At 44.8% G+C, this 23,613-nt stretch overlaps 2 protein-coding genes across 4 annotated transcripts in view; both read right to left on the bottom strand.

Moving 5' to 3' along the window:
* Positions 1-17,228, bottom strand: part of ttc17 (tetratricopeptide repeat domain 17) — a 31,641-nt gene extending 14,413 nt beyond the window's left edge. For all 3 annotated transcript variants that reach the window (XM_088610885.1, XM_088610886.1, XM_088610887.1), the window contains exons 1-16: positions 16,980-17,228; positions 15,467-15,556; positions 15,145-15,314; positions 14,744-14,855; positions 13,888-14,019; positions 11,162-11,271; positions 10,761-10,908; positions 10,308-10,447; positions 9,889-10,049; positions 9,536-9,648; positions 9,108-9,254; positions 8,213-8,328; positions 6,793-6,946; positions 6,040-6,117; positions 4,855-5,079; positions 3,762-3,948 (exon numbers count right to left, since the gene is read on the bottom strand). In XM_088610885.1, coding sequence (XP_088467011.1) covers positions 3,762-3,948; positions 4,855-5,079; positions 6,040-6,117; positions 6,793-6,946; positions 8,213-8,328; positions 9,108-9,254; positions 9,536-9,648; positions 9,889-10,049; positions 10,308-10,447; positions 10,761-10,908; positions 11,162-11,271; positions 13,888-14,019; positions 14,744-14,855; positions 15,145-15,314; positions 15,467-15,556; positions 16,980-17,147 — 2,251 coding nt within the window. In that variant the 5' untranslated portion in view covers positions 17,148-17,228. The remainder of the gene's footprint in view (positions 1-3,761; positions 3,949-4,854; positions 5,080-6,039; positions 6,118-6,792; positions 6,947-8,212; positions 8,329-9,107; positions 9,255-9,535; positions 9,649-9,888; positions 10,050-10,307; positions 10,448-10,760; positions 10,909-11,161; positions 11,272-13,887; positions 14,020-14,743; positions 14,856-15,144; positions 15,315-15,466; positions 15,557-16,979) is intronic.
* Positions 17,229-19,460: 2,232 nt separating this feature from the next.
* The window catches only part of api5 (apoptosis inhibitor 5), an 11,871-nt gene continuing 7,718 nt past the window's right edge, over positions 19,461-23,613 (bottom strand). Inside the window, exons 9-14 of the mRNA XM_088611690.1 lie at positions 23,136-23,317; positions 22,660-22,753; positions 21,846-21,902; positions 21,390-21,469; positions 21,015-21,154; positions 19,461-20,522 (exon numbers count right to left, since the gene is read on the bottom strand). Of these exons, the coding sequence (XP_088467816.1) occupies positions 20,443-20,522; positions 21,015-21,154; positions 21,390-21,469; positions 21,846-21,902; positions 22,660-22,753; positions 23,136-23,317 (633 nt within the window). The 3' untranslated portion in view covers positions 19,461-20,442. The remainder of the gene's footprint in view (positions 20,523-21,014; positions 21,155-21,389; positions 21,470-21,845; positions 21,903-22,659; positions 22,754-23,135; positions 23,318-23,613) is intronic.

Below are 23,613 nucleotides of genomic sequence, written 5' to 3'. Positions count from 1 at the left end.
CAAAATAATAATCTTTAGATATCTTAATTTGTAAATTCGTGTAAGCCTTTGGCTAGAAAATGAGTGCAAGAGTTGTATCAGAATTTGTTGACTGGACTGTGCATCATGTAGACTGCTGATAGATTTCAATCCATGACCTGCCAGAAAGCATTAAAATACTTGACCTTTAAGAAAAGGAAAATTGTTTTTTACTATATACCAATTTACATATTCATGTTGAATATTTTTCTGCAGCAAATGCTAATGCCCAGGTTACTACAGTAGTGGCCTCTGTTAGTCATCTGTGACAGAAACGTGAATATTATTCCTCTTTTGGAACATAATGTGCAGAAATTCGGAATGGAATCCGAGTACAAAATGATGTTGAGATAAGAGTCATGATATTTCGTATCAATTTATATTTAGGTGGCCACAAGATGTAATACAGTGGTGTTTCAAAGTACCCTTCAAAGCAACATCTACTCTATCCTTTTTCCATTCGGCAGTAGTGCTTCGTCTGTACTGTCCCCTGCCTGACGTAAAGGCACTGTCGAACAGTCTCCCCTGAAGAGTCCTGCATCGGGAACGCCGCTGTGGAACAACTGACACTTCATCCTCGGCATTCTACCGGACTCCCATGCCCAGCTGGGGAACCTCGCAGAGCCAAGTCAATATGCAGTCCTTTGTTTTAAACTGAGCGCAAGTATGACTTAAACCACACGTGATGCAAACATACAGCTAAAAATACCTTTCTCCCTTTACTAAGCAACTGCTGAACTGCACATTTAGTTTCAGATATAACACTGCAGCACACAATGACTCAACAGGGCACAGAACAGCTCTACACATTTTGAGCTTTTAAGTCATCGGCTAGGTGTGGCAGTGTGGCTGAACGTGAGCTCATGCTACACTGTAAAGACCAAGAGCCTCCCCAGGGCTACTGATCAGGCCTCACCCCTCCGGCTCAGGTGAGCAGGGAGAGAAGACAGAATTCACGGCAGGCTCCTCTGCACCCCTTCGACGTCTGCGCAAAACCTGGAAGAGCTGGTGAAATAAGACCACGGCTATTTTTATCTGCTTCAATTATTAACCGGCTGACTCCCTCAGCACATCAAAGCACAATCTCCTTCCCCTCACGGCTTGCGCGGAGTGGGAGAGGGAAGGGCGCAGCGGCTCTCGGAAGGGAAACAGGAAGGGGGATGAGACGAAACAAGCGATGCACAGCGCTGCCGAAGACCGATTGAACCAGGGCTGCGTTGGCATTGACTGAAGCTATATGTGGAACACAGTCCCTGAGCCACGGGCTAAAATTAGCTGCTTCTCAACAGCAGTGGATAAAAGCACCCAGGGAATACAGAGCAGCAGCTAAAAATAGAGCAGGAGGGAGACAGCAAGTGAAGGGGGAGGGGGGATGGACAGACCAGCAGGATTTCAGGTAATTTTGCTGGATTGAAATCCCACATCCTAATATAAACAGCTGACCATTAGAATAGATGTTTTTTTTTTTTTTTATTCTGGTGCTCCTCTGAAAAGTGTTTCACTTGCAGCCCTGCAGAAGTGGCAGGGAAGACAAGCGAAGGCATTCTGTCGAACAGCAGCCCTGCGTGAGGCGGGCGGCGGGCAGGCAGGGAGCCTCTTGCACAGCGAAGCCTGCTCCTGCACGAGCGCGCGCTGAACCCAGGAGGCGGAAGAAGCCATGCCCACAGGCTGCCAATACCGCAAGCACAACCGCCTTCCATTGTGTTGCTGATAGTAGCTCACGTGTTGCTCTCAGAGCTTTCCGCGGTATCCTCTGCAGTGCGGAAGAGATGTTTCAAGACAACTCCCATCAACTTCAAACTTTTCATTTGGAACACTGGGTTCCCGCTTAGCGATGTTTGCAATCAGCAAAAAAACTAGGAAAACCTTATATTCAGGGCAGCAAGTGTTTTATATGCCCTTCAGTAAATTAAAATATTTTATTTAAAAGACACGTCAAACCTGCTCAAATTAAACTCCAACACTGTGCCTTTACAAAAATAGATAATATTTCAAAGTTATAACATATCTTTATAACCTTGAGTAATACATTGTTAACCCTGACGTAATATATCAAGGTTGTGTAAGTGCTGTATTGTAAATACTCCCGAATCTCTGATTAAGTTATATAAAGTTCTGTCTCGGAAGGGACAAACTTGTCCAATGACACTAATACAGTGCTGCTTATGGTTATTAGTGAGAACGTAAGGATGACCACAAACACTGCCAAAAAATGGACTTAACAATTAAAAGAAAGGGTCCTTCCTCTTCCATCTAGGTTTGATCAGCCTAGCGGTGGCCTAAATGATGCGTCTTCCATACACTTTACTTGTTTTGTGGTTGTTTTGCTGGATTAGTGATGCTCCTTCTCATCAATCACGTTCTGGCGCTCAATCTGTTGGTAGTCAGTACAGAGTCCCTGCAGCATAAAAGCTGAATTTCTTGGTATCGATATCAAAGTGCTGTGCGATCTAACAAAGGATTCACACCAAAAGCTTAAATGTCAGCTTTAGAAACAAACATTTTAGTGATCATGCATTGATTTGTTTTAACATTTGCCAAATCATCAATGTTTTGAACAACTGCCTGATTCTGTAAAACACTCTGCACCCAGAACACTTGACATCATCTACAACACTATCAACTGGATCTTTCCCATGGAAAGTTTTTTTTTCCCCTGACTCGTTTCAAAGAATTAATTATGTCTCGTTATATGAGTACTAAAGTCACTTTCAATCTGCAACCACAATGTCAGCCATTATTTCATGAGGACTCATCAAAAGCAACACAAATTAATGCTGCTACTACTTATTTGATGATTAAATCAAAGCAAGACTAATTATGTTTTAAAGCAACACCACAAGACCAAAACTTAATGTTAAGTTCAGAGTCTTTATATACTTAGGGTAGAGCATTAAAGCTGATTTTATCAGCACCTTCTTCTAAAGCCTATAAATAGTTGTATAAGCCACAAATATATTGAACAATGGTATCTCAATTTAAATAAAACAAACCTTAGATGTTGTGGCTTTGCATTTGATTACATGTTACATTGATATGTTGCGATTCTATTTCTTTTGAACTTCATTTGTGCGTCAAAATTTCAATTGGCTTCCTTCAGGCACAAAAGTTGCAAAGGCAGGCAAACAAAACATATAATAAACAAATTTCATAAGAGATGAAAAAACATGTGAGTAAGGAGAAAATGTCGTTTCTATTATCATAAGAAAAATTTGCTCAACATCTCACAGATGGAACATTTATCATCCGTTTTCTCACCGCTTTATCCAGTTTAGGGTTCCAGGGGAGACAGAGCCCAATTCAGCAAACAAAGGGCACAAGGCGGGGTACACCATGGATGGAACACCAGTCCCTCACACAAATACAGTCGCGCACTCACTCACACCAGGGCCAAGCTTTCCAGAAGCCACCTGACCCAGTGTGTGTTCGGACTGTGCGAGGAAACCAGGGCACCCAGAACACGGGCAGAACATACAAACTCTGGCAGATCCCAGGAACAGAACCCAGCGCGCCAGCGCTGCGTGCACCAGTGTTAGCCACTGGGCCACCCCCGAGTCAAACACTGGCTCAAGTGTCATTGCTGACACTCATTAAGTGTCATTTCAAATTCCCATTATTCAGGTGCAGAAAAATCCCTAAAAAAGGAGGTATTTCAACAAGTAGCGGCTCACTTGAGCAGGGAACTAATCCTGTTAGGGCCCAGCGGTTTCCCCCAGGCGTCTATGGCAGAGGCAGGTACTCACGCTCACAGGGCGGGCGGGTCAGGTTGTACAAGAAGGGGTAGAACTGCAGGCAGCGGACGAGCCGCAGGCTCCTCTCGCAGTGTGGGCAGGGAGCGGGGAGAGACAGGGCCTGTCGGAACGCCGACACCGCCCGGCTCACGTTGCCCTGCGCCAGGTACGCGTTCCCCAGGCTGAGGAGGGTGACCGGCTGCAAGAGAGAGGCACGCGCACACGTCAGTCATCAACACCCTTTCAAGATGGGCCAGCAGAGCCATGTATCGGACTTCAGTCTTCAGGGGGAGATGGCTGCAACTATTATTATTATAATTACTGCTGTCAATTAGCCTCTTTCTGCCCCTTATTGCTCCACAATGGACCTGTGAGTGAACAAGTTCAAAAAACTGGATTGCTGATCCGGTAAAGGTTTTTGCATGGAACACAGGTTGAGCTCTATGATCCACAGGCAGAGGGACTGAGCCTGTACCAAGACCAGGATTCCCCAAGGGGCAGAGCGCCCCCTGGTGAGGTGGGATTAGTTAGCTGGGGCTCTTTGGGCTTCCCTGCAAAGAGCGATTCCTGCGCATGGTCAGGCGCCCAGGGGCTGGCAGTGATGTCGACACAAGCCGCTCTGCCTCTCCCATCAGGCACTGCTCTCTGCAGCGTGGCGTGTCAGACGGTCAAGGCCAAATCCACTGCCTTCCAGGCAGCACGGCAGCCGCTGCCGGAAAGCAAGAACTGGTGATTCTAAATCAGGTGGGGATGTGATTAAAAAAAACATCCTGAGACTTGTTTTTAAAATCAAGAAATTGCTCAGAAACATGTTTAAGCAAGCAGACAATCTGTGGTCCTTGAGAGCTGAAGGGTATTGAGGTTTCTGGACCAAATCATCTCAAAATGACTTAAATCCCAGGTAACACATGTAACCTATAAACCCAGCTGGACTGGATTTCCTAAGGACTGGGCTTTGGAGCCCACTTGGTTACATGGAGAGAGGAGAAACCTGTATTTACAACTAGAGATTGTTGACTCTTTTACTGCTTCTTCACGCTGGTGAGACATGCATCTGGGATTTCTAGCAGCTGGGAACAGCCTTCCTGCGCCAGCTCCAGTTTACCTCCGAGCCGTTGATGGCCACGGCGCGCTCCAGGACGTGCCCCGCCTCCTCAGGCAGTCCGCAGCGCAGCAGGAGGTTGGCAGCGTTGACCAGTGGGATGTCGAGGTGCTCCTGGGGGACTGAACTGAGGGCGTGGTGCAGGCAGGAGAGCGCAGAGCTGACGTTACCCCTCGCGCGCCAGAAGAGCGCCGCCTCGTTCATGACCAGCCACCGGGGGGCAGCAGACTGCGAGAGGGCAAGGTAGGTCAGAGAAAGAAATCTATAGGACTCCAGATTATAGTTAGGGTTTCTAGTGTTTCAGCATGCCCTCTCTTTAAACTACAATAATTGTTAGTTGATCGGTACTTAATACATGGAAAGAAGGGTTGTTATGGGATAAAAAACTGGGAACTCCTCTTGTAATGTATAATCAGCAGACCAGAGAATTGCATCTAGCAATCGAGAGCTCTGTTAGTTTCATTACTGGTGGTGGCAACAGCTTAAAAAGAACAACATAACATGACTTCAATGTCTGGGCAGCATACAATATGGCAGATTTTCACAAGAGAACACAAGTCCTGCACATGAAGTGGAGAGCAGGTAAATTTTCAGTCTTGTGTTTCTCAGTAAGCAACACGCAATATTTAACTGGAACAATTTATTACGATCACTGCTAGGTTTGTGACAAAGGATGGGCTGCTGCCAAGATGCAAGATGAACAAAAGAAGCTTTAGCTTGAAGCCCAAAAGCAGCCCATCCTTTGGGAAAAGGGAAAGGAAACTTGATTATAAAATACAAAATGTATAAGGTTTCGTGGGATTGGATTAGCCATATCTGACATCCATGCATACAAGACATTTGCATTGATCCCCAATGTAAACTTTACACACATCTACAAGAGCACAGGGACACAAGTGCAAAGGAGAAAAGCCACTCTACCTATTTCTGCTTGTTCTCCAACATTACAGACTTATCTTGACTCAGTAACAAGAAGTGCTGAGAATAATTAGCAGAGAAAAAGCCTTTGGAAATCCATAGCAAGGTGAAATACCCTTACATTTGGGAAGGAACGCTAGAATTCATCTATGTAATATGCCAAAAAAATGACTGATTTACTGAAAAAGTAGATTAAAACTAGAAAGGTCTTGAGACATAGGCAGCAAGGAAGGATGGGGAGCAGAAGGAAAAGGCTGAAAGAGGTCCCACCTTGGTCAAGGCCTGAGATATGAGAGCTCCAATCTGCTCCTCAGTGTGGCTGAGGCTGCCGCTGCGCGCAAACAGCATCTGTGCGGGACAAACATCTGCACGTGAGCACGGCTCTCCACCACAGCGGTGTAGGTTAGGCCACAGAGATGACATCTCCATCCGGGTAATACCATGGGTAATATGAAAATACTGGAGTGAAAAGGTATCATGGGAGGTTGTGACATCTACTTAAATATATTTTTCTCCTTAAGGTTTAAGGCAACATTCTGTACTAACAGCAACAGGTCTGAAGGGACAGAACCTTTTTAGTCTTGAACAGAAAAGACTTCAAAGGAACCTTATACAAATACGTAACATCCTCAAAGGCCTTGACGCAGTCATCCCCTGTACTTATTGTTTCTTGACAAGGCCAGCTTTTCACTAAGAACTTGCAATCATGTTCTTGGATTCCTCACATCCAAATTCTACGACTTGGTTTTTTAACAAGCAGAGAAAATAATTCAACAGGAAACTGAACTGAAATTTGCATTAACCTTTTCTATCATCCATTTAAAATGCGAAACTACAGGATTTATCCCCCTCCTACTTTCACAAGGACAGACGGTCAAGGAAATTGCAAAAGAACACTGAAACTCCCGACTACGACCATCCTGAGCAGCCGCAGGTGGTCGAGACGTGCTAGATAAGGTTCCAGGTCCCCATCTCTTTGTTTCACACAAGTACGATCCCCGTCAGAACCTTTAGGAAACAGACCTGTTTGGCATGGCTGTCTGGGAACTCCCTCTCCTCCAGGGACCTCCCCAGAGAAGCTGCACTGCCCCCCAGGACAGGGACACCCCCTGGGCCACAGTCAGGGGCTGACGGAGATGTCTCGGGCGGATCGCTCCGGTACAGCACACCCTGGACCCTGTAACAGTTCAGAAACCACAGTTTTCGGTTGGGTAACTGCTTATACACTGTAAAACCCGCCCTTGCTATACGGAAAATTCAGATATATCCAGGTGATGGAGCTGTCCCACCTTCCCCACTTCTGTGATGTAACAAATCACATCTCTGAAAATGTCTGAACCATTTCTCCAAATCGCTTTTGCTGCACAGAGGCCTCCTGACCGGGCAAGCGTGTCATGTGTCCACTGGAAAAACGACAACACAAAGTGCGCAAGATGATTATCACAAAGCGTGAAGCGAAGCAAGACTAGTCAAGTACCTGCAGCGCAGGACAACCAGCTGCTGGAGGAGCAATAAAACTAGGAGGATTCACTCCTAGCAGCAGCTCTCAGTACAATCTCCCATTAACCTTATCACATCGACATACAAATGTCAGCTTTTTTTGGTTGTTTTTGTGATGAGACAAACTACTGTAGCTTCCTCACCGTTTTCATGAGTTCCTGGCCTATGTCTTTCTCTAGTTCTGCCCTTTCAATAATATATCCTTTTTACACTGGACTCCGGACACCTAAGACAGAAAAGGAAGGTAGTTGGACATTATCTGTGGTTTATTGTTTCTGGCTTCTTCGTTCATACAGCAGAGGTTCAGCAGAGGACCCCAACCCCAAGACTCGGCGAGGAGAGGTTGCTGGGCTACAAGATTCCTTCTTGTTTTCTGCCTGACACTCATGTTGTGAAGCGATGAGCAAAGAACAGCATGAAAGAATTTCAGGTGATCACGTAAAAAACAGAGTTTTTACGCTGAAGGCTATCTGCGCATTTCATGCTATTCATTTCTTAGTTTACAAAACCTTTTTTGAATCATGAGCTATTAGTGAGACTTTGGAATATCGGCACATCACAAACACCAAGCATGGAAACCACTGAGTTTGCCATTTGAATGCAGAATTTGATCAAGTCCCTACAACCGACATCTTAAAGTTTCTCTGTTGTGAGCCGTGTATGAATTCACTAAATGCCAAAGTGAAGTGCATTTTTTGGGCAACACGCGAAGACAGTCTCAAACGGACTTATTTCTGCGGAAAGCTAAAGGAACAGACTTGAATACATTATAACTCCTTCTTTGCAGGACGTGAAGATCGAGAGCCGTGAAGCGTCCAAGAACAGAAAAGCCCGATTTACTTCCACAGTTGAAGCCCGACAAGCAACCCTGAGCGCGTGACAGACTCGAGGCGGTCGGGGCCTCTGCCAGGCTCTGCGGCGAGACGGCCGCCTCTCTCCTCACCCTAAGCCACGGCTCTCCGGCGGCAGGAAGAACGTAGGCAGCTCCTCGGGCGGCGGGACGGAGGGGTAGGCGCGGGCACAGTCCTCCCTCCTCGGCCACAGCACCTCCGGGCTGTCCTGTGGAGAGGAACCGGCCAGTCAAGCCACCATGGGGCCCTCGGACAGGCTGGACAGTTAACGCTCGCCACGAGTCCTCTTCTTTAACACAGCCTTCTGTCCACCTTGACAGACTTACAGGAATCAAACTGCGCGCTTTGTGTAATAAGCTCATTGATATCTGCAGCTGACTGTCAATTCCCCCACACTCACATCACATCTCGAGATGCAATGCGAGCTTCTTCACAGCTCTTCAGCTATACCTGCCACGAGCTGTAAACGGACACACAAGGAGGTCTTCTACCTTTCATAATCGCACAAGAATCAACGTGAGCAACACTTGTATGAATGACGCAGGTTTCTACGATCATTACCAATACAATCAGCATTGAGACCTGCCATTGGAGGTGAACCCTTGAGAAAACAAGATTTCATAAATAAATATATATCCTTAGAAAAAAAGATTAGTACACTTGGAGTTTAGCTCAGTGTTACACAGCAGCTCTCCATGTTAAAATCAGCAAGGCTGAGAAAGAGATAAACAAACTGTAACAAGACATCAATCACACCAATCTGTTGGTCCAGCCTTCCTTATGCATCTCAGAGTCTGGACTCATGCAGAAGGCTTATATCTGTTTCACTTGTGTGGACCCACAGTAGTAGGAATAATAGAGAACAGGATAATCATTTTAACGTGCCTGGGTTAAATTACAGTATATCATCTGCTCACTAAATGCGGAATTCCGGATCTCAAGAGAGCAAAGCCCATCCCCAGCACTGGAAGAGAGGCGTCTGCTCACCGTGAAGGCGGAGGGCTCTTTGCCCCAGAAGGTGCCCAGGCTGGCGCCCCCAGAGACGGACAGGAAGGGCTCGCGGACGTGGCTCGTGTTGAGGCCGAGCTCTGAGTTCAGGGGGGTGCTGCTGGCCACAGACACGTCCTCTCCAAACTGCAGCGAGGAGGTCGAGAGCAAAAAGCGACAGTTCATCCTTTCCACATAAAACTGAACATCAAAGCTCATAGAGGTTTTCTTTTAACAAAACCAGCTGGAAGTTTAGGCAAATGTAAATTGACTCTGTGTTAATGTACCCAAAATAAAGAAATGACCACAGGTGAACTCCATTCAAGTTGTAGAGCGATCTTGCGAGGAAATCAGATGCACCTGGGTGAAGACATGTCAAATCAGATCGATTGAGCGTTTAGTTGCGAAGGCGGGGAGCTGCCCCTCACCTGTATGAAGTGCACGGTCTCGAAGAGGTCCCCGCGGTGATAGCGCACTGGCAGGTCGAAAGGGCAGTGCAGACTGCGCTGCTGCTTCCCCAGGCGGCACATCTGGTGATTCCCTGCAACACAGCCCGGCATGCAGCGTCAGCGCAACGCCCAGCACCCAGCACAATACACCAGCCTCCGCACAGGCTGCAACGGTTTCAAATGCAGCGCTCTGTATATAAAAATGTGCGCCGTGACCAATGATACCGTCCTCATGAAGTTACTGGGGCTATTAAAGGAACTGTCATGCAGGCTGCGCACCACAGTGTTTCAGAGCCCCTGCTCCGCCCCGGTCGCCCCACCCAGAGCCTCACCTAGCTGGGCCTCCTTGGCCATCTGGGTCTCGTGGATGATGTTGCGCAGGATCTGCTCCTCCTGGATGAGCTTGTGCTTGTCCAGCACCTCCTGCTGCCGCAGGTAGTGGTCATGCTGCTTCTGGTACTCCTTCAGCTCGTTCAGGGTCCGCTGTAGCGACCTGCACAGGCACACGGGCACCGAGAGAGGCCCCAGACTTCAGAAGGGTGCTTGCCGGTGTGGCCATTTCCAGAGTGACCCACTTTAACAGGTTGGAATTCACAATCTGCATCAAGAAAACACACGCACTCCACACAGACAGAGCCAGATTTGAACCCGGGGCCCCGGAGTTGCGCAGGAACAGGGTTACCTCCCACCCGATCACTGTGGTACACCGCATTCAGAGCCCCGGCCCTCCCCTGACCACATTCCTCTCTACCTGTGCTGGGCCTCCAGCCTCTGCTCCAGCTTCTGCTGGCACAGCACAGCGTGTTTGCGCCGCAGGGCCTGCTCGAACCCGGGCTTGGCCTGCAGGGCGTGGTCGTAGCACAGCACCGAGTGGTTGTACTCGCCCAGCATCTGCGCAAAACACAGGGGGAGACAGACAGTTCAGCTCAGATGCGTGGTGCAAATGTAGGACCTGGCGGAGAAAGAATGGCAGAAACAAGCGTGACAAGGTCACATCACAAGATGTGATCAGATCAGATTACCACCTATGGTTAACCTTCTGCAAAAATACCTTAGAAAGCTTTACAAGGAAAGCAGAAGATAAAAACGAAATGGAGGAGTTACAGATAACTGGAGTTATCATGCTGCAGTGGCTCTTCCCTTCCACACCACCTCCCAGACACACCGCACATGACATGCCCCAGGTCTACAGAGGACTGCTCACCGCATAGATGTTGCCCAAAGTGTAGTGGCTGGTGAGGAAGTCGGAGGTCATATCCAGGGCAGCGTGGACCAGAATGGCAGCGTCCGCAGAGAAGTGTGCCCGATGCAGTACGTTGGCCATATTGACCAAGGCAATGTCCTTGTGTTGCCTGCAAATAGACAGAGAACATTAAGAGCAATACAAGCCTCAAATGCACATATCTCAGGTGTTACGCAGAATTCCACCAGCAGAGGGTGTTGCCCTCGTTCTCAAATGTTGTCACTCGCTGGGTATGGTTGACGGCTGTTTCCAAGTTGCACCCGTGATCTTGTGCACATGCTCCTTGCTATGAGCCGGTGTCCTGCCCTGCATCCTGCTCTTCCAGGGAAAAGTGGTGTTCTGTTCAAGGAACTCTGGCTCACCTGGGAGAGAAATGCAGCGCCCGCACAGCACACTCCACCACCTGCTGCGGCTCGTTCTTCATCCTCCAGTAAAAAGCCGCGAGGTTGTAGAGAACCCAGGAGGAGGAGTTCTGTCGGCATGAGGCAGTGCATGACAGACATTCAGAGCTTGGCAAAACAAATACACTGGCATTTGGGAAAAAAACTGCTCATTAAATTTTTACAGTACATTTTGTTGGGAGTACTTCTCCAGGTTCGATCACTCTAATTCACCCAGCAGAGCGCAAGTTACCTTTGTCGCACATTTAAATCAGATCTTCTAACACACACTTCTCTTCAACATTCATCACAACCAGCTATCCTGGTGGAAAGAAAAGAACATTCCTCTAACCCATTACTACAGCAGTAAAAATGTTAAAATATAATGGAATATTAAAATCCATTTTAACACCTGATTAAGAACTAGCCCAGGAGAAACATTTACAGAACAATAATATTTTAGTTAATATGAATATTTAAAATAAAAATATCAAAAGTGAAATCCAGTGAAAATAACAGAAACAATCAAAATGTCTACAAAACAGAAGTTAAGAATTTATAATACCTTTATGATCCCTAACATCTCAGCAGTTTCCTCTCTGCAAATCTCAATAAACAGTCCTATCAGTGCACAGCTTGTGCCTTCAACTCATCAGACCACAGAGGCAGGGTACCTGCTGTAAGCGCTGCAGTCAGACACCACTAGGTGGCACTCTTGGGGAAATACACTATATGCTAAAGGTGTAGGAGATGCCATTCTTCATAGGAGACATTAAACAGATCAATTTTCTGATCGCTTTTTACAATTCAGGGATGTAGGGTAGTCGAAGCCTATCCCAGCAAACCACGTGCACAAAGCAGGATGCACCCTGAGCTGGACACCAGTCCATCGCAGGGCACACACACTCACACCAGGACCTATTTTTCCACCAGCTAATTAACCCACCAGTGTGTCTTCGGACTGTGGGAGGAAACCCATGCAAACATGATAAAAACATACAATTTCCACACACAAGGCACCTCAGGAACTGCACCTAGTGCCCCAGTGCTGAGAGGCAGCAATGCTAACCACTCCACAAGGCCAAAACCCCCAAACTCTCCTGTTTTCTCACTTCCACACCTGTGTATTGAGGTTGGCACTAATCACCCAGGTGGGATCTGCACTACAGTGCCCGAGGAAGTGGGCCTATTCCTATGCAAGGTACATGTTGGGATGAAAAGTGCTTTAGCAATGCAAAAAAAAACATTAACCTAAATAATGAGAAAGAGTTCATTGTGCTGAAACATTCTGACTCATCAAATCTACTGCAGATCCCATGGAAAGTCTCCTAAATTAAACCATAACCCTCTGCTCTTGTAAATCTATATTTTAAGTCCTGCATCCTTGTTGTTAAATACTGCATAGCTAACTTTACCTGGGTAGACAGGTACCCATAATTTTGAACACAATTACAGTACACTGTGCAGCACTTTAATGAAACTGTAATTCAAAGAACACATTAAGCAGCACAGAATTTTAATGCCTAGAGCTGGCTTGATTTTCACACCACATCCACCATGACCACACGTGCCCAGACTGCACAGGCACAGCGGAGATTATTCCAGACAACACACGTAAGAGACGGTGAGCAAAACGAGAATGTGGCCACATGCAGGATGTCAGAGGGTGTAGATATTTTGAGATAAACCTATGAAAAGAGGCAGCACAGTGGCACAGCAGTTGGCAGTGATGCCTCGCAGGGTCCCAGGTTGCTGTCTGCATTCAGTTTGTGTGTCATTTTTTAAACTTCAAATGGCAAACCTGTTGATTATACTTTGTGCATTAAGTGTTTTTATGCCTTTCCTCCAGGAGCTCTGGTTTCCTCTCACAGTCCAAACACGTACTGGTAGAATAACTGGCTTCTGGGCAAACTGGCCCTGGTGTGAATCGGTCTGTGTTTGGGTCTGTCTGTCCCGTGATGGACGGGCGTCCCTTCCAGGGTGTATCCTGCCTTGCACCCATTGCTTGCAGGGATAGGCTCCGGCTCCTCTGCAATCCTGTACTGGATAAAGGGGTTAGCGCGGTGGACGAACGAGGAAAAGATGACACACTATGTCTGCGGCATAGTCGATGTTGGCAGCAACAGATGACGCCAGCCAGACAGAACCAGAAATTGTCCTCACTAGTGAAGCACGATTTTGTATTGTTTTAAGGTGAAAATGCAGGTCAGAAAGTAATGTTAATAAAAGGCTGAACAATATGGCTTTTAGTGTATTATGTAGCACCTGGCAACATTTGCCAAGTGTCTTGTGCTTCTGCCACTGCTCTAAGCACTGGACAGGACCACAGAAACAGACTGCAAAGCTTTGGATGTCGACCCAGCACATAGGACAAACCTCCAGAAACTGCATGCTAAGCCTAACACGAGTATGCTCACGTTACACTTTTCATATTTCAAAAGTGCATCGAGCCGTCCAGATCAGGTCAAATCAATTGCGCTATTGTCCACCTTGAAGCCACCTAGATAAAACAGCGCAGGCTGACTTGGCACAGGGGCACAAAGGCTGTGTTTGTGGCGCTCAAAAAGCCTGAAAAAAGCCCTTTGTTGAAGGGAAGGGATATGAAAAACCTAAAGGACCCGACTGAGATGGTGCGGATCCAGCATGAGCAGCTGTCACTATCCCAGTGAGTGTGGCCAGGGCGCCGTCAGTCAGCAGGGCAGTCTCACCTGCAGCAGAGCCTCGTGGATCCGGTGGCCCACTTCCTCCATGCTCCTCCCCAGCTTCCGGGACAGAGAGCTGAAGATGGGGTCCTCCTTGGAAAGGAGTGGGGAGGTGAGGTTCACCCTCTCCTGCACACCCTGCGGAGGGGAAGGCAAGCAATCTTGACACTGTTCCTGCCTCTGGATTTCCTTTACAAGAGGGAAATGCTTCATAGGCCCACCTCACCAGGACTGGGCACTAGCTCTGAAGAGGTGGGCACTGGTTCCCACCCGGAAGGCTAAACACAAAAGCAGAGCCGAGATGCAGACATGAATCTGGAGGGGAAGACATCTGCTTTACGGCCACAAAAAGGCCACCACATTGCCATTGTCTGCAGCAAGTGAGAAGGCCAGAAGCATTATCCCGAAACCAGAAGACCATTCTGCACATATCTCTTGCACCCTTCGACTTGGAGACAGATCCAGACTCATAGCAGACTGCATGATTAACCACACTGGACATTACCACACACGAGATCCCGCCAGTCGGCAGAACCGATTCTCAAAGGCTGCCCTTCAACAGGGCCAGACAAACACTGACAAACTGCTAGGTAATTGGCTCCTGGGCAGACTGGCGCTGGTGTAAGTGTGTGTTTGTGTCTGTCCTGCCTTGTGCCTGTTGCTTGCTGGGGAAGGCTCCAGCTCCCTCACAACCCTGAATTGCATGAAGCAGTTCGAAAACGGATGAATGGGTCAACTGAGAGAAAGCACATCACCAGTGTTGACACCAAGAGTCAGCCTGCAGATGAGTGAGCAAGCTAGGGCCTTTTTACAGGGCTGAGAAAGTGCAGGGACAGGACAAGGTCATATACTGTATACTCACCCGCAGGTGCTGAAAGGCATGCACACTGTAGGGAAGCTCCAGGATCTTTGTACAGTCTGGTTTCTCTAGATCGGGAGGTAGTGCTGACCTGGGATCTACATAGTCTTCAGGGCTGCCAAGAACAAGAGGTCGTAATGACTAAGGAACATATAACAACAACCGATAGCAATAGAATATTACGACACAACAGAACGCATACCCATCTGGATGGTTTCATACTGTAACAGCTCACAGTTTAAGCAAATGGAATTAAACATCTTAAAAGAGAGTTTTGCAACTTCCACTCTTGTAGACAACCTTCCATACATCACAGCTGTAGCCCTCTGTGTCAATGGCCAGGTCAGGTGGAAAATCCAGAGTGTTTGTCAGTGCACAGGTGCGCTCTTGGACAGGGGAACTACCTGATGCCTTTGCTCTCCAGGGAGATGAAGGTGCCATCGTACAGGTCCAGGTCTCCTAGAGGGACCTTGGCAGTGATGCAGTCTGTGTCCTCCTTGTAATGCCTCTGCTCCAGCCCCGTGTCCCGGTCCTCATTCTCCTCTATGTGGATCTTCTGGGCCACCAGCTGTTTCTATAGAGGCAGAAAAAGAAGCTTTCAAAACAGCACATGCTAAACAAAAGCCAAACCACAAGATTTTGTAAATGCTGGGGCTGCACATCTGGCACAGTAGATCTACATTTTCATTTGCCCCGTGACAGAATAAGATGCCTCAGTTCACTTACCTCTAACTCCTTGAGGTAGTTGACTCTAGTTTCCTGTCGCATGAAAATCACCAGGTCATGTGGGTGTTTCAAGTTCAAAGGGGAATCCACCTGCAAAACAGACAACAGCTGCTAAGATTTTGAGAGCTGGCAGAACTAAATAAAGATCTTCACTGGAGCTACTGACGTCTCAATATTACTGGACTTAAAGCAAAGATACCACATTCTAGATCTGAAAGGAACCAACTAAAATAAAGCAGCCCAGAACACAGTAGAAACCCTACTGCTTTCAGCAGCCTGAAATCCTGCAATCCTGGTGCTGAAGGGCAGCCTGTGAAGCACAGCTCTCTCTGGATCTTAGCACAAAGCTCTTTTGTGCCCCATTACTCAAGTACATTGCAGGTTACAAATAAGAGGAGTCCATTCAGTTCATTCCTGCTCATAGCAATTAAAGTTGCCAATTACGTGGTAAAGTTCCAGGTGGACTTTGGAAGGTGTCCAGATTCTTTCTACATTAACCAGACAGTTATGTTAGAAGATTAATCATGAATTTATTCCTAGTAAATGTTATGTGTTAAGTTCATAAATTAGATTCCTTTCAAGCTGAAGACGTTCCCCTCTGGATGACACACTGGGGTCCCATTTCCCATAGATCTATCGGCTAAGTTAATGGGTCTCTCTAAACTAAGCCAGCCCGTTCAGAGCGCACTGTGCTTCTGAGCATGACTCTAGATGGACCAGCATGAAGTCAAAGTAACATTAGGGGGAAAACTATGAATTCACGAGAATTATAAATCAATACAACAGCAAAAGCTTACCTATATCGTATCCGTTTTCATGCACCTGCAAAACGCCAGCAAGTGAACTGACGTTAATTTAAAAGACTTTTTTCATCAAGTCAGCTTCAGGATGGCCACGCCATATTGACTCAAATGACTTATTTTACATGTCATAATGTTCCAGACAGACATTTTCGATGCACAAAACGTTTCAGTCACCGCAAGCCAGACACTGAAGCGACGGGAACACACCGACACTCCCCTCCCGTCCCACGCATCGTGGCAGGCAGGCAGGGAGGGGACCGTGCGCCTCCGAAACATTTTGAACGGACAAAGTGTTTGAAAATTAGACAGCAACAATAAATCACCTGGCTAAAGGGAATTAAGGAAGCACGAAGGGCTCTCGCAGCTGACAACTCGCCGCTAAATGATGCGAAGACAAGCAAACAAGCCCAGCAAATCAGCCGCCGACTCCCTCCTGTCATTTAAAGGGAAGCACTGCGCGACACTATGTAAACAGCCCGACCTGCGGGAAGGAGACTGAGACGAGACTGCACGCTGGAAGATCCATTGCTACGGGCGGATCAATCCAAACACAAGGCCCAGTATTGTGCCTCTCACACTCTGCGTGATCTCCGCTACCGATGCCTCCTAGGGAGCTGTGCAGGTGTGACACGGGACTCCGTCCCTGGGAATCCTCCTTCTGGAGAAGTCTCCCTGCCTCGGCTTCTCGCACGCAAAGGCCTCGGATTTACCTGCTGCTGAATCTTGCCGTCTTCTGTCACGATCCAGTGGGTGGTGGCACCGCCGGGCTCTGCAAAGGTGGCAGTCAAGAAGAAACAAACCCAGCCCAAAACGGTGACCCTCCTCGGGTTGCTGGAACAGAGCCGGGGCTCCATTCCTCTCCATTGGTACTCCGCCATTTTTCTTCTCCGCTCACTAGCACGAGCCACGGGAAGCGGAAGCACCGGAGTGGAAGAGGGTGTTTCCGCGTGCGGTGCAGAGGACGCCGCCATATTGGAAAGGGGCAAATGCTATGTGCAGGTGCGACTTCAAGGTGATTACCTACTCGGGAGTTTGCTTTGTTTTTTCTCCCAACCTTTCAATGTTGGGATAAAATCAACCCTGACCATTCCAATTTGAAATGAAATACATTCTTGGATTTTCCTTTAACCCTTAAGTCTTACATTTCTGATCACGTTTTCTCTTGCGTATTCCTCTTCTTATTGTAACATGCACGGAAATAGTTCGTGTGTATACTAAATTTGATTTTAATGCTAGGCATTAAAACGTGAACTACAGGAAATCTAATGCTTTGTCCTTGACTTTATCCATACTTTTTAAAATATTTGCAGAAGCTTTTTTGCATTTGAAATTGCTGTGATTTTGGAACACTGAAATGTTCATACTGTATGTTTTAAACATTTATGACTACATTTAATATAAATAACATTTGCTATTTTAACCTATCTAGAATAACAGATTTAGACGTAAGTAGTGTGAGCACAGATAAACAGCAATATTTAAAAAAACTAAGCCCCTACTTTTCCTGTGGGCAAACTACAGCAAAGGTCACTCCATGAAAAAACTTAAGCATTTTACCTACAGGGCCATGTAAGCTCTACACCTTTCAACATCAGGGTCCACAATGTAACCTCTGAACGTTATACACCCCAGAGCTATACACTAACTTGAAACAGAGTCTAGGTGATATTTCAATATGCCTTATCAATATACCTCTCTATAAAATACTTAAAACCAGAAAGGACACTTATTGCTGTTAAAAATATTTAATTTTGACATTTCACTTTCATTACTTACATCTAAATATTGGTGTACATAATGTAAGGTCAAGCAAACATCACTACCACTAAACTATCTCCAAGACTGTATGCTTATGTGGTAGACTCAAACATGCATTATAAAACCTGTACACATTAAAACTGGATTGGGGAAAATGCCCCAGTAGAAAACTGCAAACACTGAACAGCTACATGCAGCTGTTTCATGACTGAGTGACCATGCACACAAATTGTGTTCACATTGAGCCAGTGTAGTGCTTTCTGCAGTGCCCTTTGTACTGGTACCAAAATTCACAGATTCAAAGGACAGTTTTAATGTCAGATTGAGAAGTTCACAAAACTTCACAGGGACCTTGTACATTAACTATGACAGCAGAATTCACCTGTTCCTCATCAATAATACAAAATCACAGCTTTGGCCTCAGCAGTTTTCACTTATCTCCACCAGAGACCAGAGACTAGAAGAACACCATGACAGTACGTAAAGAACAAACATGTAACAGCTCCAGTCTAACCACTACGTCCTTCTTTTACATGCTTCTGAACAAGTAAGAAACATACAAAACACTGACTTATGTGCTGTGCTGTAAATTTAACAAATCTTTTCCAGAAATGCAAAATTTCCTTTCCTCTTGCTAAAAGAGGTCAATGCCATATTGTGTGGGAAATAAGAGAATGTGACCGTTTCAACTGCAGGGTGTGTAAACTGTTCTGAAGTTTCTTCTAGCACATTATAACCAACAATCTACTATAATCAGTGGCTAAATGGATAATCTGTGCGCTAAAAGTTCCTGTGAAAGTGTTCCCTTCAGCCCTTTAATATTTCTTGGTCGGTGATCCTTAACATGGTTAGAAGAAATGTCAAGTCATCACAGAAAATCTATAAAATTGATGTCCATCATAATCACACCACAATCTATTACACATTTGGAGGGCATCCTGCATTTCTGGACTTGGCATTCGTCTTAAGAATCAGGAATGGAAGTATTAAGTCATATTTCATTTTAAAAAAACCTTTAAAGAACCTTTGCAGAAAGTATCACTTTATTGAGCTGACCAATCTTCAAACACATTTGGTTACCTGATTCAACTGAAGTCAGGGACATAATCCCCAAATTTAGTTGGAAGCAACAGAACTTTGACAAGGAAATAACCATTATGTGTAAGTGTAAAGTAATTTTATGAAAGTGCTTCACAAATATGTAAATGTAGAAATCTAGAAACTTCTACAGAATGGCAAGACTTTCTTTAATTCTGAATGATTAAACAACATATTGCAGAACCACACAGAATATTTTCAAGTAGGAAAAGTTAAATAGCAATATGGAATTCTCCTTCTATCAAAAACATTCAAATTAGACAAATAGTAAACAAGATAAATTAAGTTACATTGCTAACACTTACAAACCTAAACATAAATGCAAACACACTTGCTTGGTGTAAATTTCATCGTTTTAATTGAAAAACATCTTAAATACCACTTACGGTAACAGAAAAGCCAATACAAAAATCATGCAAAGTTTTAAAGCATTTTTTTCTTACACCAAAACTTGCCAGAATCAACTTTCCAAAACTCCACTGGCAACAAAGCTTTAAAAGCCTATTGCTAAAATATTTAAGTACTGTTGCCTTCAAAATAGTCTATACATTACCAATTATCTTTGCCCTGGTCTTCAGAAATGTACCAGGATAAAGAAATGAGTGCCCTCTTGGTCTTTTTTTAACCCTTACATAGGCAAGGCATGAATGAACAACTAATGAAGTTATAAAATGCAACATTCACAAGATATTACTAAACTGATCTTTTTTCTTCATGAGGCCAAAGCCATCTATTCTACCACCCATTATCCTGGTGTTCTCATGCACACTTCGTCCAGCAAATTAAAAACAAAAGGGGGGGGGGGGGGATTAAAGTTAATGGCGAGTCCTTTTCCTGATGTTTGGAAACTACTGCTGTTCAGATATGCAAAAACAGTTAATTCCATCATTGCTCCATACAAACCTTTCATGTAAAAAAAGCTGTATAAAATCAAATAAAAACACAGGGTAGGCCTCTTAGTAACTACTTTAAAAAACATAAAACTGTCCACTGGGAGTCAAACAACCTTGCACTGGAGCCTGACAAAAGGCTTTTGTTCCATAGAAGCATGTTCAATAAACAGGCGTCCTGGTACAGTCTTCCTGAATGTGAACGGATTGAAAAAGTTTATAGAAAAAAATAAATCAGAACCTTGGATTCCTTAAGGGTCAGAAACCAAAATGTCTCATTGCTTATGGACGATTAGAAAAATAACAGGTGAGATCATCATGTTCCAGACAGTGTATAAAGACAGATGCATTGGTATAAAAGGTGCCCTCCCAGGTGCTCTGAGCAGGCGTCACTGCGTCTTGACTGGCGTGCTCCACAGAGCTCCCGTTAGTAGATCCTCCCTCGGCTCCGATTCCCTCGGCCTCCCCAGCCTCTGCCTCTGCCTCCTCTGAATCCTCCTCGCTGCTCTGGAACCCAGCACACAAGCACATCACCACACTGCTCTGCAGGTCTGGCTTAAGACCTTTCAGACCAATGAAACCATGTTGTTAAAGATTGAATTAACAGTGCTTAAACTTGGATTCATTCATTGATTACATTCAACATCCACCTAATCTGGAATTTAACTCACAGCTACTGTATTCTTTCACTACTGCATCGGTAAGAAATGCTCCTCTGACAAGCCCCCTCTTCAGAGCCATTGTTCCACAGTGCGTGGCGTGCTCAGCTCACCCTCATGTTACTGCGAGCCTGCAGATGCCTTGTAGATCAAGACAGTTGCTGTTCTGCTAAGAGGTCCTGTCCGACTAGTGGCAGCTCACCTGGCAGTGCTCTGGCAAGCTGAGCACGACCACTTCACTCACAGAAGCACAGGCAATTAAAATGAAAAACCTATGGTACCTTGTCTTGTAAAAGATGGGATGAGCAAAGTGCAAGATACCCATTTCATCACCACTCACCGTAAGAGAAGTTTCCAATGCTGCCACTGTACTTGCCACTTGGCGGATTATATATCTGCCGGGAGTCCCTCTTGGGCAAGGGGGACGGCTTCTTTGAGGGGGTGCTGGAAGTCGTATCATCACTAGTGGTACGTTTGAGACTGAAGAAAAAAATTGAAAGCTCTTTAATGTAACTCCTGTATCACCCTTTACATTAAGCCTTGCACTCCCATTTTTAAGATAGACTGAAACTCAGCTGTGGACTTCTGGTATCACAGTTATGGATTGTAAGATCCTTAATTAGAACACTGATGTGTAATAGGTTTATTAATTTCACAACCATAAAAAGTTAACATTTACAGATGCACAAAAATCAAAGCAACTAAATTTCCTTACCCTGCAGCCTCTACTTTCTGAACTGGTTTCCACGATAGTGTCACTGTGCTCTTGTATGAGGGAGGGTTGTGGAAAAGGTCCTATGGATATTAAATGAACAGAAAAAACAAACATTCAGCCTTTTGGTCTTTAATTCACTAAATGATTAAACTACTTTGTATGAAGAAATAAACAGGTAATGATCATTAACACAAGACTGAATCAAAGTGTTCCACATGGTGCTGTATTTGGTCCTTTGCCTATTTAACATTTACATGTTACCTATTGGTCGGATGTGCCACCATGAACTTGGGTTTTATGACCATCAACAATTTTTAAACCACTTTCTACTGGCTTCTGTATTCATGTTGTGAATTTCTTGGATTGAAACTTAAGACAATCCCAGCATTCAGAGTATCAGTCAACAGCATAAGTCTTCCCTGATGGCTTCTTAGAAGATCTTCCATATCAGCTTACCTTTATTAAAACATTGATGTTGTTAGTGATCTTCAAGGCCACTACTTTTATTTTATTCTGAAAAAAAATAAATTAGCAATGAGAAACATTTCAATTCAAGCATGTTTAAAGATGCATAAGTAAACACAAAAAGATTTACATGTTATTGATTAGTACTTTTTTGATGCTAACATTTTTTATTTTGCAAACTGATACTTTCAAAAAGCACCACAAAAAAAACGATTTTGCCTGATGAGATTGTTACACATTTCCATTAAAATGATAGCTGTAGATTCATTAGCCATTTTTGTTCTCATGAATGTGGCTGTTGCCAAAGATTTTTAATTTTTGAAAAAAGCTGGCTGATTATTAATACATTTTCTGAGAACTAATTAATGCAATTTTGCTGTGATATTTTAAAAGGCTAGTAATCAGATCTTACATAGTTAAGCACTAACAACCCCTTTAGATTAAAATACCAGTATTAAAGTATTTTCTTTGAAATTAAAAATTTAAACAAGCCAATATATTTTACAGCAGGAAAAGCAAGGGTACTTCATTCAGAGGTAGAACCAACAGGCTATTCTGAGGAGTATCATGTATTCAAATCAATGTACAAAATATCCATCTTTAAAGCATGGATTTAATCAATAAATCAGAATGGTGTTTATTATATTTTCAAGTGTTTCAAAGCCTTTGAAATTATTATAAGCGCCTTCAAATCATTAAATCAAAATCACCACTAAGAACCATTAATCCACAGTATAATCTGTTCACCTGCATCAGGTGTCATCCTGAAGTGAATGACCCTGAAGGTGCTGTAACTAAGACTTACCTCCTCTGTCTTCAGGGCATCCCCTGTTTTCCCTTGCAAGGCAACTCTTAATTGTCTGATATAGACCTGCAGCCCCCGAGCAAAGTACTGCAGTCTGTGGAGTGGAACAGGTAGAGGCATTAAGCTAAAATAACATGAAAAAGAAATTGACACTCTACTGCAAATTAGCTTCCATCACACGAAAGCTCCCCCGACTCCAAATGATCTCTCCATTTTTTCACAAAACTAGCTACTCCCCATATTTACAGTTGTACCCAAAGCACTTGGTATGGAAAAGGTTAACAGTAATTGTTAGTTGATTGTAATCAAGTACTGGGTGCAAAAGTGGATTTTCATGTGCTTTATTGCAGGATTTGAAACTGTGATGACTACAATGACTACAAACTACAAAGCCAGTCTCAGTATGCTTATATATATCTATCTAATCTCACATGGCTACAGCTGTAAAGCAACTGCGGATCCTTTCAATCAAGTACCTGATTTTGAAGTCTTTAAGTCTTTCTGCATTGACTTTGTCAGTTAGAAAGTCAGGAAGTTTCTTGCCCAGCTGATGGAAGCTATAGAGAAGGCACTCCACATAGCTGAACTGAAGCTTGGGCTCCTCGTTGCCTGCGTTTTCTCCATTCTCTGCCTCCTCTGGGGGTAAAGGCATGTATTCCTGACAAACATAACACAAAATCACAAGGCAGGGTTAATCACCTACAACAACCGCCAAAGCCTCCTGCACTGCTTCCACAGTAACACTGCCAGGAATTCGTGATTATCATACCAAGCCAATGATTTTGAAACATTTTTTAATCACAAATGTTATAAGCCAGAATAACAGGCACAAAAAAATAAAATGCATGCAACAGGATGTCCTCACCAAAATGCAAAGTTTACATCCTGTTTCACTATTTAAAACCCAGCTCTCCATATGATATACAGTAAATGTTATATTGTTATGTACGCCAG

This window comes from Lepisosteus platostomus, chromosome 18 (assembly GCF_059453375.1).
Source record: "Lepisosteus platostomus isolate fLepPlt1 chromosome 18, fLepPlt1.hap1, whole genome shotgun sequence".
Taxonomy (NCBI): domain Eukaryota; kingdom Metazoa; phylum Chordata; class Actinopteri; order Semionotiformes; family Lepisosteidae; genus Lepisosteus; species Lepisosteus platostomus.
Note: the sequence above shows the minus strand (reverse complement) of the source record. Positions and strands in the feature narration are given on the sequence as shown.